Raw genomic sequence first — 14013 nt, 5'->3', positions numbered from 1 at the left:
GTGTGTTAAGCATGTGATTAAAACATTAAACAGGCATAGAGCTCTTTGAAGTATGTAAATACTTCTGAGATTTCCCTTTCCTTTTCATTATTGTGTGTATAAAGAGAATATCCTGTTCTGTGGCTAGAAGTGGAGAGTGAAAAGGGATGGATTTAAAATGCTGCACTGAGGCTAGAAGTCAGTGCTGTAATAACCTTAAGTCAGTGGATGAGTTGACATGAGAGGATAGACACAGACCTCAGAAACAGTACTTTAAACTGAATGCCTGGAATAATGTGTGATGACTCTGCACTCCCCCTCCAGGATGTACAGCATTTAAAAAATATGTGCTGAAAAACCTTTTTACCCCTGTAGAAAAAGGCAGAGGGATTTCTGCTGTGTGTCTTAGTCCTGCTGAGTCAGTTTAAGCATCTAGGTCAGGTTTCACCTGCCTGCAGTTAAATTTTGTTCAGTTCTTGCAACCTTCTTAAAAGCCTCTGTGGTGTTTGGTTGGTTTGTTCAGAACAACTTGGAAAGGATTTGATGACAGCTGAAATAACCTGCTTTTCCAGGACAAAGGCTAGTGCCAGACCTTAAAGAAGGGAAGCTCAATGGGTGACAGTAAGAGTAAAGAAAAGAGATAGCTGCTGTACTTCTTTAGGAAGCCTTCAATTGTCATCTTGGGCTTCAGATCATGTTGATGTAGGGGGGAGATGCAAGATGAGAAGTGCTGTTTCTCTTCACCCAGCTGCTTTGAGACAAGACCAACTAAATAAGTTGCTGGAAAAGCTCCTGACGTGCAGCATCTTAAGCATTTCAGTTGGGCAGATTATCCAGGTGCAACTCTGAAAAATGAAGGCTCTGCTGTGAACTAGAACTGACTTGTGACTCGCATACTTGAACTGTGAGCAGAGCAAACTGGGGCTGTCTGCACCAGCTTATGTAGGGAGGCCTGAGGCAGAGCTTAGAAACAAAACATCACTTCTTCAGGAGTCTGTGTTTGTACAGTCACCAGCCTGGACTCTGAGAGGCACAGCAGGAAGGTGTGTATTTGCCACTTGTGAAGATGGATGCAGGCAAAAATTACAGTTGACCAAGCTGTGGAGCTGCTGGAGGGTTGGAAGACTTCCATCCAAGTCCAACCTTGTCAGGCTCTCTGCAGACACCGTTAATTTAGTTTTGTGACTGCTTTCCCTGTGTATTTGCCTGACCTGCATTTATAGCCCAGAGCAGGAGTTTTGAAAGAATTTAGGATGGTAATTTACAGCCAGCTGAATTTCCAGGTCCTCTCAATGATAATTTATGTACCATTGCAGATTAAACCCAACAGCTTCCTTATTCGTATGGATGTTCTTAAGTTACCCTCTCCTAATTGCCATAACTTTGGCAATTTGTCACAAAGGCAAACTTTAAAATGACAACCGTGAGATCAAATGGTTGATCAGTCTTTCTGTTGCATTGCTTGAATATCTCACATGCATTGCAGCGGGGGGAAGGCAGCGGGAGAGGATGGCAGGAGAGTTGTAGAGGTTTTTTGAGGGTTCAGAACTAGCTGGGTAAAGATTAACATACAAGGTGAAGTTATGCACTCTCTTATGGGCTGGTTCAGATGTGAGACTGAGATTTGGTGACTCCTGAAGGAGAAACTTCAGAATCATACCCACAGGTCATGCAGTACTGCATCAGTAGGACTAGCTCAATTAGAAGAGGAGGAAACAATAAAGCATCTAGATCAGAGGTCAACAGTGTAGGTCTGTGTTCTTCAGGCTTTAATAAGCAGGTGGACCTTCAAGTTTACTTCAGTGCTTATTGATGTATTTGGAGAAATTTGATCCAGCTCAAAACTCCACTGAACATAATTAGCTATAAATGTCTCATGACTGTTAATACCATACAGGATAGATGTTTTGTAATGCTTTCCATAACTTAGTTCAGTATGTGATGTGGGATGTATTAGCAGCATTTCCTTACCTTTATTGCAATATTTTAGTTGTAAGTTGGCTGATTTCATAAATATAAGTGTGTGTGTGTATATATATATATATATACTTTGCAGGGATATAATCTTGTCCAAGTGTTCTCTCCTTCTATATGTAACAGGTATTCTGTTCTGTAGCCCTCTCTAGTTTTTATCCTCTGTTTTCATTGTTAAGTTGGTCTTTCTCCTTAGTTCTCAAACTCTTGGAAAGCTGAGTGACAAGAAATCCAAGGGTGGGATGTTTTTGTTTGTGGGGTGGTTGTTTGGGGGTTTTTTTGGGGGGGAGGGTGTTTATTTTGGTTTGGTTTTTGTTTTGTTCCATTTTTTTTCTTTCATTGGGGGAATATGTTCAGTTACCAATTATAATTGGTTGTAAACCAGAATTTTTGAAAAAGGGACAAGTCAATATATAGATGCAACTAGATGCTTCCTCTTTCATGTTTGGGAAATGAAACTATCCTGTTTACTGTTTTAAGTCTGACCTCAGTCCTAGTTATACTAACTGGTCAGCCTCACAGAACATGAAACCACTTTGAAGGTCAAAGTAATGGATTTTTTTTCTATGATTCACTGTAAGGTTTGTGTAAATTCTTTTGTTTAATATTTCAAATGTACTGTGTTACTTAACACTGTAAAGTGTAACTGTTTACTGTGATTTAGTGAATTTTTGTCCTGATATCAAAACTATGTGTCATACTTTTTTCAGATGTTTTAAATTCGTGGATTTTATTCCTATAATACTAGAATTATAAAAATAGGGATATTTGCTGCTAGGTAATTGTGTAAAAGATTTCTGTAATGCGAAAGAAATACCTTAAAAACAAAATACCCCCCCCCCAAAAAAACCCCAAACATATCCCAGATTTTATTTAAATAAGGCCTTTTTTGTTTTGCTCAAATCGCCTGATTCCTTAGGTTCAATCAGACCTCTTAGTTTAAGTGAGGAACATACTAAACACATAGATTACATTCTGGGTAGAATTAATGTATTCATATAAAGTAAGAGACCATTTTCCAAGGACAGCTTTTCTTCAGTATATTGCATTCTAGCAGAGAACACTTTGCAATTGGAGTGGGTACACACACATGTAGAAAGAAGGCTGCAGCTTTTGGATCTGGTGATGCTAGACAGGAATGACAATTGCAGCACCTAATTAGTCACTGAGCTTGGTCAGGCAGGCTTTCAATGTAGCTTATGGACAAAGGCTTCCCTCAAGCACTCATTGTTGTCCAGTTAGGATTCTGCTCTGCGTTGTTGTCTGGAGGAGCCTGTTCCTCTACAAAGGGACCAGGGGTATCAGTTGTAGACTCTCTTCCCAAAAGCTTTTTTTGGTTGGTTGGTTTTTTGGGTTTTTTGTGGTTTTTTTTAAACTTTGCTGAAATCACTGCTCTTCATGGAATTATACCTTTAAAATCACCAGAAGATCAAACCTTAGGCAGGATGGCCCTTGGAGCTATTTCTCTTCGTATTAGCACAGGATCCATGTTACTTGCCTAAAGTAGGTCAAAGATGATATCTGGATTCAGACTTCACATTGGGCTTCTGCAGCTTGTGTACTAGTCTTTAGCAGTGACCGTGTGAATAGTAATTCTTAGGAGCTCTCAGGATAGCAATCCAGCAAGGAATGGTGCAAGGGAGCAGAGAGGGGAAGAAACTACACCTGTGATCTGTAGCTGTGCTGGGAAATCCCATCAGAAAGCCCATGTCTGGCTTTCTGGCACATGATACAGAGAGTCAGAAAAAAGCTCCATCATCAACATTGTGTCCACTGGGGGCTGTGATAACCACTGTGATAGCAAAACACTCAGCGAATACCTGTAAGCTGTGAGGTGCTCTATGTGGAGGGTGCATCTCTGATACCTTCCTGGTCCCATGAGTATGCCTGGACTAGCGTGGGAGGCAAACTGCAAGTGAGCAGGTAAACTTTCACTGAAGGCAAGACTCCCCAGATTGGCTTTGTGGTCGGCAGCACTGTGGTGATTTGGAAATCCTGCATCTGTACACGCATGGGCTATTGGCATTCTTAGTGATGCTTCCCAGCCCAAAACAATGCTGTTGGGGTTATTGCAGTTTTTGATGGATAGGTCTCTGCTCTGGGGCATCTGTGGGATCATCACTGTCTCTGAAAGCATTCTGAATCATGACAGGGCCAAAGAGTGGTGTAAAAGTTCTCCTGAGCTCCAGATTGTGTGCTGCTCTGACTCCCGTTCTGCTGGGTGTTGTGCCGAATACTTGCTCACCTCTTTGAAAGCAAAGACTGATGCCTTCTGTAGACCAAGACCTACGTGGTCATTTTTTCTGAACTCAGTCCAGTAACTGGGTAATTAAATTGCTGTGTAACAAAACAGCTAACACCCTGGTGTATTAATCTGCCTGTTTTTACATGGAGCCTAGACCTATTAAGAGTTCTGTGCTTAAAAGTAACAAGTCTTAGCTTTTACAGAGAAGAGTTAACACTCAGACCTGGTAGCTAAAAGGCTTGGCCTCCTTAACCTGCCAAAAATATCTTGTTAGTCAGTTTTCCCATATTGCTCTGGTAGCTCTTTATTGTTTTTGAACTACAAGGCTTCCTCAGGATCTGAGTTCTTCCAGAGATTGCTAAGAGAGTATTGCTAGCTGTGTGAATAAGGAGGGCACTCAGTGGAAGTGCAGCAATGTCAAACATGTCCACAGATGTACTCTGAACACTCGCTGCAAACATTAGCAGAAGGACAGGTGCATAATCACCTTGTTGAATATATAATTGAAATAAGTATGTACTGTTGAACTGTTTGGCTTTCAGCTCCTGCAGGCAATTCGGGCTCTCTTTGAGCCTTTGTGTTGGAAAGGAAGGGCCAGTGTGTTCTTGCAGAGTGTTTGGCTGCATTGCAACAAACCTGGTTACTGATGCCCAGGCGTACTTTGATTGATGCAGAGATGAAATGACTTTTGGGAGTGGCTTTTGGGGTGACGTCCCACATACAATGATGTCAGCAAAAGATTTTAAAAAATTCAGGTGTGGCATAATCTGCCAATTAAACTGATTAGTGCTCTGGCTGAGTCCTGAGAAGGAGCTCTGACTACAGCCGTGCTTGTTGAAGGCTTTTATTTAGTGCCTTTGGCTCACTTGTATGAGACTTTTTACCTAGTACCTTCACTGCAGCACGCTGTAGATTGCAGTAGGATACTGTACCAAGGCTAATGTGCTAGCTCTCTTGCTGTCAGGGGAAATCAGCTACCAGCTCACAAATGTCCCTGACCACTTGGAAGCTGTGACAGTGGAAGAGGTCCTGCGACTCCCGGGGATCGAGATGGAATGCATTGCTGCTCTGTTGGCAGAAGTGAAAGCTAGCCAGGAAGCGATGCAGGCTGGGCAGAAGGAATTAAAGCACGATGTGGAAACATCTCAGAAGGAAATCAGAACAGTGTTAGCATTGCAAAGGAGCCAGCAACAGGTGAAGGAAGATCTCAAAGCAGAGATGAAGTCCAGTCACTTGGATATAAGAACTGTGCTTGAGGAAATTCAGCGAGTAAGAGAAGAAATGGAAGCTCGGTTAAATACTCAGGCTGATCTGGTCTTACTGATCAAAGAAGTGAGCACCAATTTAACGTGTGTAGACAAGGCTTTCCAGAAAATGGAGGAGAGGCAGAAAGTTTTTACCAACCTGCACCTTCCCACAAGAGAAAATGTTGAGCAAGGATTTTTCTTTGAAAAATGCTTACACCAGACGCACATTGGTTTTGAAAATCCTGTGGAAGCTAACAGTTTGGATGAGGAATGTGAAAAGAAGGTGCTTGGGGGTAAGACAATTATGACTGCAAGTGTGGAAAGAGAAGTGGGGTACTTTCCACTAGTGCTTGTCCAGAAGCTTGTTTAGGCTATTTGGAATGCTTTTAAGAAATGTAACTTTTTTAGAAATTGAATGTCTTGCTTAAAATGATTTCTAGTTAGTGCAGACATTTAGTACCTAGACCTTCCTAGTACATAATAAGCAAAGGAAGGCTTTGATTTGGTTCTGCAAACCAAAAAAGCACGTGGTAGATTTTTCATCTGGTAATCCAGCAACAGTGCGCAAGATAGGGAGGCTCAGGAAACCAGCAGTATCTGAGGTAGCCAGCCAGACAAATACTATGTCAAGTACAGGACAGAGCCCCAGCACTTAAATGTAACTTTATGGAACACACCCTGTGTACTGACAGTTGAGTATTTCTTGCCGTTATATGACTATTAACCACAGAAGCTGTGTATGGGAAACAGTTTACTTTATGGAAAAGCTTGGAATGGGTTTAATTTAACTCCCCAGTGAGTTAGACTTGGCTGCTGTGCCATCCATGTAGTGACTGTAGAGGGAGTGAGAGGATTTGTGGACCTTTTCCAAGGTCTAGATCAAATCTTCTGTGAATGGTTCAGTGATCAAACGGCTTAGTCTTTGCAAAATCACTTTTAAATTTTTTCTTCTTTCCTGGTATGAAGAAGGGTAGGACCTTAGATGGCAATTCTGTTCAGTTACTGTGCTATATGCAGTACTTGCAAATCTGATTTCTAGTCTTCAGAAATGGAGCTTTTCAACTAGATTGGATAGAGTGGTTTTGAGCTTGTTGGAGAGGTGTCCAGAACCTAATTTATGAATGGAATTTGTTCTGTTTTACAAGTCTGACTGTATAAAGGTGGCAGGTAAAGAGGCCAAAGTGAGAAGGACTTGGGCTGGTAACCCATACTGTCGTTGATGTGGTGGTATCAATAATCAGATTCATGATGCTTTTGTTTTGATGAAAGCATGGCTTTTGTTTTGACACCACAGCATGCTTTCTATACAAATCTGGAAACGATCTGTCATTGCCCAGAGGTATGTAGGCCATAAATAAGCACTGGAGTGTCGGTAGTGTTAATCTGTAAAGGCAGTTCATGCTAAAGGGGGTTTATGCTTTTCAGCATTTGAAGTGGCTGTGTGTAGCACACATCTATGATAAAATTGCCAGCAGGAATGTCACTGAATTTCACTTCATGCATGTTTTTTTGTTCAGCTTTTTTTTTTAGAATAGTATCAAGGACTGGCTTGCTTGGATGCTTGAATGAGCTTCTAGGAAAATACTTGTTGGTCTGGGCAGCATGATAAAAGCAGTGGTATGAAACTGGCACAGTGATAAAGGCTGGCTGAACTCTGGATCCAGGGCATATCTGGAGTCTTTTGTCATTTGTGGTTAGCTGGTGTACCACTGTATTTAAGTGAAGTATCTTCATTAGGTAACTGTGATGTAATTTTTTCTCAGAGTAAAAATTATCTGCAAACATTTGTTCAGGTTTAATGCAGCTCTGTCAGGGTCCTAAAAATTGATGTAAAACTCATTTAAAATATTTAATTAAATTTTGACATTCACTAAATTCAGTGTATCAGTGAATTTACCCAGTACTCTTAAATCAAGATGAATACTCTGGTTCTCTATCATAAGTGGAGCATTCAGGAGGGGAGCTGGAATATATGAGAGAGTAGGAGTATGTAAGGCGGTAGGGAAGGGAAGAACTGACTGTACGTGTTTATTGTCTAGTCCCTGCTCCTTTTTTTTTTTCCCTCTCTTCTTGATTATTGTCTCGTGATTTTTCAAGGAGCTTCAGAAGGTAACCAGTATTTTCCTACATGCAATACTGTCCATAAGATTGCTGGAAATTTGATATGGTTGCTCTCAAATGTGAACTGTCATTCATGTAAAGATGTCTACTCAAAGGACATTGTTATATCTGAACTCTGAGAAAAGAAGTGGTCACATAAGTTAAAATGGTGGTAAAAAGAAGATAACTAGAACTGGCAGCCAAGCTTTAGCATTTGTTGTCCAAATTTGTATTTTGATTTAGCTTATGTTGATGCACCTTTTAACAGCTCTACTATTAAACTGCAAGATGATATGTTTCTAATTGAAAATATACCCTTAAACAGTCTGCATCTCTGAGCAGAAGTGTAGGGAAGTCTCCAAGAATACCAAGGGCATTTGAATATGATAAAGCAATATGCTGTCAATTCTCTGACTAGCAGAAAATCTTGCCCAGAGAGGATTTATTTGGAGAATTAACAGACTCGGGAGGCACTTTATACCCAGCTCAGTAAGAAAGACACAGAGAACATTAGTATTTTGAACAGGAATCTTGTTTTCAAAGGCTTTGAAAAGAAATGGAGGCTGATGTATTAATGCAATAGTTGATGTGGCAGTCAGACTCACATTAACTGAGAATCAAAGCTTTTGTCATTAACACTGTCTCCAGTTGTGAAATTGAACCTTACACTGCTGGGACTATTCTAAAGTCACTTGACAACCTTCAAACCAGGTGATTGGGCTGTAGAAAGGACTGCCTCTAGTTGGTTAGTTTGTCCCATTTTTCTGCATGTTCCTACTTTTTTTTCTCCAGATCTCACCTCTCAGGTTTTTTCACTTTATCGTGAAGAAATCTTGTTAGTTGAAACTATACAAAGTAATCTGCTTAGATGTCTTCATTAAATTGCCAAGGGATATTTATCTATTGCATCACCCTTTTATTTCAAAAGTGTTTGTTCATTCCCTTTGTGATCAAACGGGGAAGACTGGCCCTATCTGCACAGCCCTGTACTCCCTTTCCAGTCTGAAGGCAGCAGAGAAACCTATAACCTACACAGCGTTTACGAGTCAAGTGCTGGATTATGTAATGTGGCTTCCTCTGACATGAGATGATTGTGTACTGTGAAAGGATTGAGGTTGCCACATAACTACGAATATTAAATCAACAATGTAATTTCTGGACTGTGAATATATATTGAAATATATTACATTTTAGAGCCTTTTTAAAGCCTTATCCTTGTGACTGAAATTGCTGGCACTAAGAAATGCTGCAAGACCTCTAGTTAATAAGCTCAGATCTGAACTGCGGAGAGGGGAGGTTTTACAAATAAAATTTTAAAAGGAAAAAATAACAAATGTAGAAAAAATTATTTTGTATTCAGCAGTATTTTAAAGTGCAGGAAATATGAAATCTGTGTTGCAAATGAAAGTGGACAATTCTTATGTTAGAAGTAAGTTACTGGATAGGTAGGATGACAGAGATCTTGCATTTTCCAAAAATATTTGTTCAAAGCACAGTGAAAAGAGCATGTTGAAAAGTATACCACAGAGTACATGAAGGTGAAGAAAAAGTGCAAAACAGTGTATCCAAGGTTATGGTGCTAGAAATTAACCTGGCAGATGATAGTGCCTGCTCTGCAGTGCTACTGAAATAACCCTTTCTCCTAGTTAGTATTTCAGAAAGTGTTTGTAAGAATTTTTAACTACTTCCTTTTGCACCTGTCCTTTTAAGTTTTGGTGAGATTTCAACATAAAATGCATATTAATTAGTTGTTGTTGTTGTTTTAGTTGACAAGGGCAAGCAGCGGAGTCCCAAGAGCTCGTGCATACAGACTCAAGGCTCCACAGATGCACGTTCACCTGGCACAAAAGCAGCAGAGTTGACACAGTACAAAACAAAATGTGAAACCCAAAGTGGAATCATCCTGCAGCTGAAAAAATTCCTGGCATCCAGTAACCAGAAGTTTGAAGCATTAACTGTTGTCATCCAGCACCTGCAGTCTGAGGTAAAAACTCACAACTCATCAATTTTGGCTTTAATTTTTGAACTCTTCTCAACAAGGGCTTCAGAAAATATTAATATACCAATACCTAAAATCTGTGCTTCCATTCCAGTGGTTTCTGTTTTCTTCTGGAGGTGATGCTCCTGGCATCAGTTGGATAGAAAAAAATGAAAATCCCGACACTGGGCTTTATGGCCTCTTTGCAGCTTCACATGCTTTTTAGAAGAGAAGTTTGTAGTCAAAGAGTCCTTCAGGATTGAGTAGCTTTCCAAATATGTACTTCAAGTTCTGCCCTTGTAGGAAAGATTAGTTTCAACATGTTATCTGCATGACCTTGCTTTATTATCTGACAATGGATGGAAGAGTATATAAGGGGTAGATACGTTTTTGAGCTACTCAGAATAAAGTCTGAGTTGTTACGGTTTTGTTTATTGTTGGTGGTATCTTAAAATTATCCTGCATTGTTGGTGGTGTCTTAAAATTATCCTGCATTGTTGGTGGTGTCTTAAAATTTTCAGTACTTCATTAAAAAAATACAGAAATGCACCTGGAATTACAGAGTGGAATAATCTGATGTGGTTTAATTTTTATTTGTTCTAGTCTGTTTGAAATACTTAATAACGTAATCACTTTGATACTACAAGAGAAACTGTTGGTCTGGTTTGAAAACTGTTGAGAAAAGAAAAATCTGAAGTTAAGGAAGTGATAACATTATGAATTTACTGCACAGCTAATGCAGGCTTTAATAGCAGTTTCTCCTGTATTTATAACTAATGTTCCAAGATTGGTGTCAATTTTATTTCAGCTGTTCCAATATGAAGTGATTTTCCAGTCTGCTATGCAAAAGAGCACTGGGTTGTCTTAGGACGCTGCCAGAAACGTAACATTCTCTTCTTGTGGGATAATAGCTGCTTGCTTTCATTTAATCTAAAAGTGCTGCATTTAACTCCAAGTCTGGTTCAACTCTAAAAGCAGTGGCTCTTAGCCAGTTTTCTGGGATTGGTTTGGCTGGTTTTTTAAAACTCTTGATTGGAAGACCTTTCTCTGCTAAGGAACTACTTTAAGATCTTCAAAGCAATTTGATACATGATTTTTTGATGCCTGTCATCTAACACAATATTGTGAAATTTATATGTGAAATTGTCACTGCTAAACTTCTGTGCAATCTTCTAATTACTGAATAATAAGCACACTGATTTTTTTGGTAACTTTTATAATTAAATGTCTTGACCTAGTTTCTTCTCTCAAATATTTTGTATTGCAACATTTTAAAGTTCACCAATACTTTATACATGTTATGTTTAGTGAGAAGAAGCCTGTCATACAAATCTGCTTCTTCCAGGCTATTTTACAGGTTGCTTAGCCTAAATGTGATTTTTTTTTTAGTTGTGTTTTTTTTTTTTTTTAAAGAATAATGGGGGTTTTAATTAAAGAAAATGTGGTGTTGAAGATGGAGGGAAGAGAGAACTGCATGGAGGAGACTAGTAAATTTGCTCCTTATTCCTCTTTGTTAGTCTTTTGCAGATGGAAAGAAAAATTATTTCTGTCAAATTGTATAAAATTAAGTATATTGGACAGTTAAGTCTGAGCACATGAAATTAATATGACATATACCAGTAATTGGTATTGAGATTGCTCTCTCCTTTCCTGGGATAAGACAATACTTGCTGAAGAGTCACTGTTTTATTCTTGTGTACATACTATAGGGATGAGAAGGAGTATTCTGCCGTGGTGGTGTAAGGAATACTCAGAATCTGTTAGTTAGCTGAAAGATTTCTAGGTTTTAGAGAACACTGTGAAGAGTTGTTTTGGTTTTGTTTGTTGGTTTGGATTTTTTCCTTTAGAGTGAGATGTGGAGTCTGGTACAGCTAACTTAATCTCAGTTGGCCATATGATTATTTTTCTGAAGTATCTCTTGAGGGACCCCTTTGATGTAGCTTTCAAACTCTTTGGGTAAACTCAGGGAGAAACCTGAAGTTAGGTTTGAGTTCATGAGGCAGGGTCTCATAGGTTAACTACTGCAGAGCCAACCTAAAAAAAGCTTCAGCTTTTCTGGTTTTCAAAAAAAATAAAAATCATGCTTAGCTGATTACATGAGGAACAAAGCTGTGCTTCCTTTCTTCCCACTACAGCAAGTGGGAAGAAGTGGAGTGACATAATGCAGTGTAAACCTAAGAAACAGCTCTGGAACCAGAGGAAGGACCTGCTCTTGACTTCTGTGGTGCTGGTCGGTCCCTACAAAAGACCAGTTCAGTTTGCAGAAAGCTAAACCAGCCAAAGAAAGCATTTCTTTGCCAGGTTGTGATGTGGACTGTCCTAATGTGTGGTCAGAGCTGGTGCAAGGGTGAGATGGGGTCAAGGACTGGACTGGCCAAACAGAGAAAGAGCTGGAGTGAGCAATTGGAGTACTTTGAGGCTGAGCAGCCCAGCCCAAGCCTCTTGGCAAAATCTGCTCTGGCCTCCCCTGCTTTCCCTCCAAAGCTGAAGTTCCTGGAAGTTGATTCAGCTGCTAGATGTGTTTGGTTTACTTTTGTGTTTGGTTTTTTTTTTTCAAGAGTTCCTAATGCCATTTCTGCACAAAAGTTTCAAATTGCTTCTTATGAGCTCATTTGAAGTGGAATATAGCTGTGAATGAAATCAAGACTTGCTTGCAATGACTTCTCTCAGAAATGCAGCCAGCCCGTCTGGAGTGAAGTTGAGAGGGTACTATCAAATGGTTAAATGGGATTGAGCAATGCTGCTGTGGTGTTTCTAGCTAAGCAGGAATCTCTGGCAAAACACTGCCTGAGCTCAAACCTGTTTGTTGCAAGGGTTACCTTGGAGCTGTCAATAGTAACAGCTGCATCTGATAAAACCTTCACACCTGAGCTGTCAAGTGTTTCTTTGGGGAGGGGGTGGGTTTCTCTGCTTAAGTACCTTCACCAAGATTCTTCTGAAAAAAATCATAAAAACCTGATTTCTGCCTCAGAGGAGCTGTTGTTGCACTGGGTTAATGCTAGATGGAAACTCTCTTGGCATCCAAAATGCTTGATGGCAATGAACAGTGTGGCTGATGAGAACACCGAGTTTTTCCATTGTTGGACAGCTCTGTGTGTGCTGGCAGTGACAGAAACACGTGTCAAACTGTGGGCTAATCATAAAAAAAGCGAGTTTAGTCTTTCTAGACTGCTGCTCTTCCCCTGGTCCACTGGCAATTCCTGTGACTTCATGACTATCTTCCTGTTTTTTAAATTCAAACAAGAAAGGAAAAGTGGCAGTACAGAGGAAATGGTGAAATTGGCCATTTACAATAAGTCCATGAAGTGCCAAGAAAGCTGTTTTCTGTTAACATTTAACTGCATTGAGCTCTGAAATTTGCACCACTGCATTTGAGTTGATCTTTTAATTTCCCCAAGTATTTATTTTGCTTAATAATTTTGAATTTATTTCTTGTCCCTTCAGTAACAGATGCATTCCCCGAGGCTTTAAATATATGGTTAGCATGTCTGTGGTAAGTCAGGCTGGGGATGCCTGCAGCTCTGCCGTCTCTTCCCTTGTCCTTGTGTATGCACAGGCTTCTTTGGGAAGCCAGTTCAGGCATCTAGTTTGGGAAGGGGGAAAAGAAATTATTATGGGTCTAGTTTTATAGGTCTGTCCATGTCCAAAGTGTTGTGGGTATGTTCCATATGTGGTTCACTGCAGGAAGGAGTGGGAGTGAAGACCCACCAGTGCTGAGGTGGGGTGGGAATGTGTACCTGAGAGGTCTGCAGCTGTGGCTGGGAGCCAAATGGTCCCTTGGGAAGTTAAAAAAAAAAAGATCACCAGCTAATGAGGCTGAGGCTGTGGCAGCTCCTGCCTGAGCCTCTACTTCTTGCCTCCTGAGGGGTGCTCAGCCCCTCTCCCTGCCTCAGGGCTGCCCCCCACAAGGCTGTGTGAGTCCTGCAGCAGGGGTGTTTGAACCTCCAACTCACTGCTGTGTATAGACTCTTACATCTTTGGGGGTGGAGGGTGTTTGTTTTAGCAGCGTGGTAGTAGCTTGGTTTTAAATATGGTTTTAAATTTGTCTGTTTGAGAGATTCAGCCTTCAAGTGAAAAGGTAATGTACAGTTAGAATGACTTGAATGGCTTTGTAACTGTTCAAAACATGAATTGACAGATACTTCTCTTTTATCCTCTCATTTTAGTGTATAAACTGCCACATTCAGAACTACTCAAGCTGTTTAAAAATTTTAGAGGGTAAAATGTTTATTATAAATACCCATATTTATTCTTCTAGTTTAATTAACGATTCTAAGCATTTCAAGAACTTTTAACAGATTCTGCTATAGAAATGAGCTTCAAAATTGTGTTTGTGACACATGATACTACAGAGATGAACAGAAAACTAGTTTCACTGTTCAGCTTGTCTTGGTATGGTTATGGGAAGACTGGTATTTACAGTTGAAACTTGGGAATGTCTGAGATGTCATCTTCAAGATGTTTCCTTCATAAAGGAAAAGGCATTTTGA

At 40.0% G+C, this 14013-nt stretch overlaps 1 protein-coding gene across 13 annotated transcripts in view; it reads left to right on the top strand.

The window, feature by feature from the left end:
* The window catches only part of MTUS1 (microtubule associated scaffold protein 1), a 131726-nt gene that overhangs the window by 91027 nt on the left and 26686 nt on the right, over window positions 1-14013 (top strand). For 11 of the 13 annotated variants that reach the window (XM_051790294.1, XM_051790293.1, XM_051790295.1 and 8 more), the window contains one exon: window positions 9312-9529. In XM_051790294.1, the coding sequence (XP_051646254.1) occupies window positions 9312-9529 (218 nt within the window). Of the gene's footprint in view, window positions 1-1262; window positions 1284-5011; window positions 5739-9293; window positions 9530-14013 lie in introns of those variants that run through there. The other 2 variants (XM_051790302.1, XM_051790297.1) reach the window with 2 other exon arrangements.

This window comes from Manacus candei, unplaced genomic scaffold, assembly GCF_025592945.1.
Source record: "Manacus candei isolate 608988 ecotype Guabito, Panama unplaced genomic scaffold, ASM2559294v1 h1tg000028l, whole genome shotgun sequence".
Taxonomy (NCBI): Eukaryota; Metazoa; Chordata; class Aves; order Passeriformes; family Pipridae; genus Manacus; species Manacus candei.
Note: the sequence above shows the minus strand (reverse complement) of the source record. Positions and strands in the feature narration are given on the sequence as shown.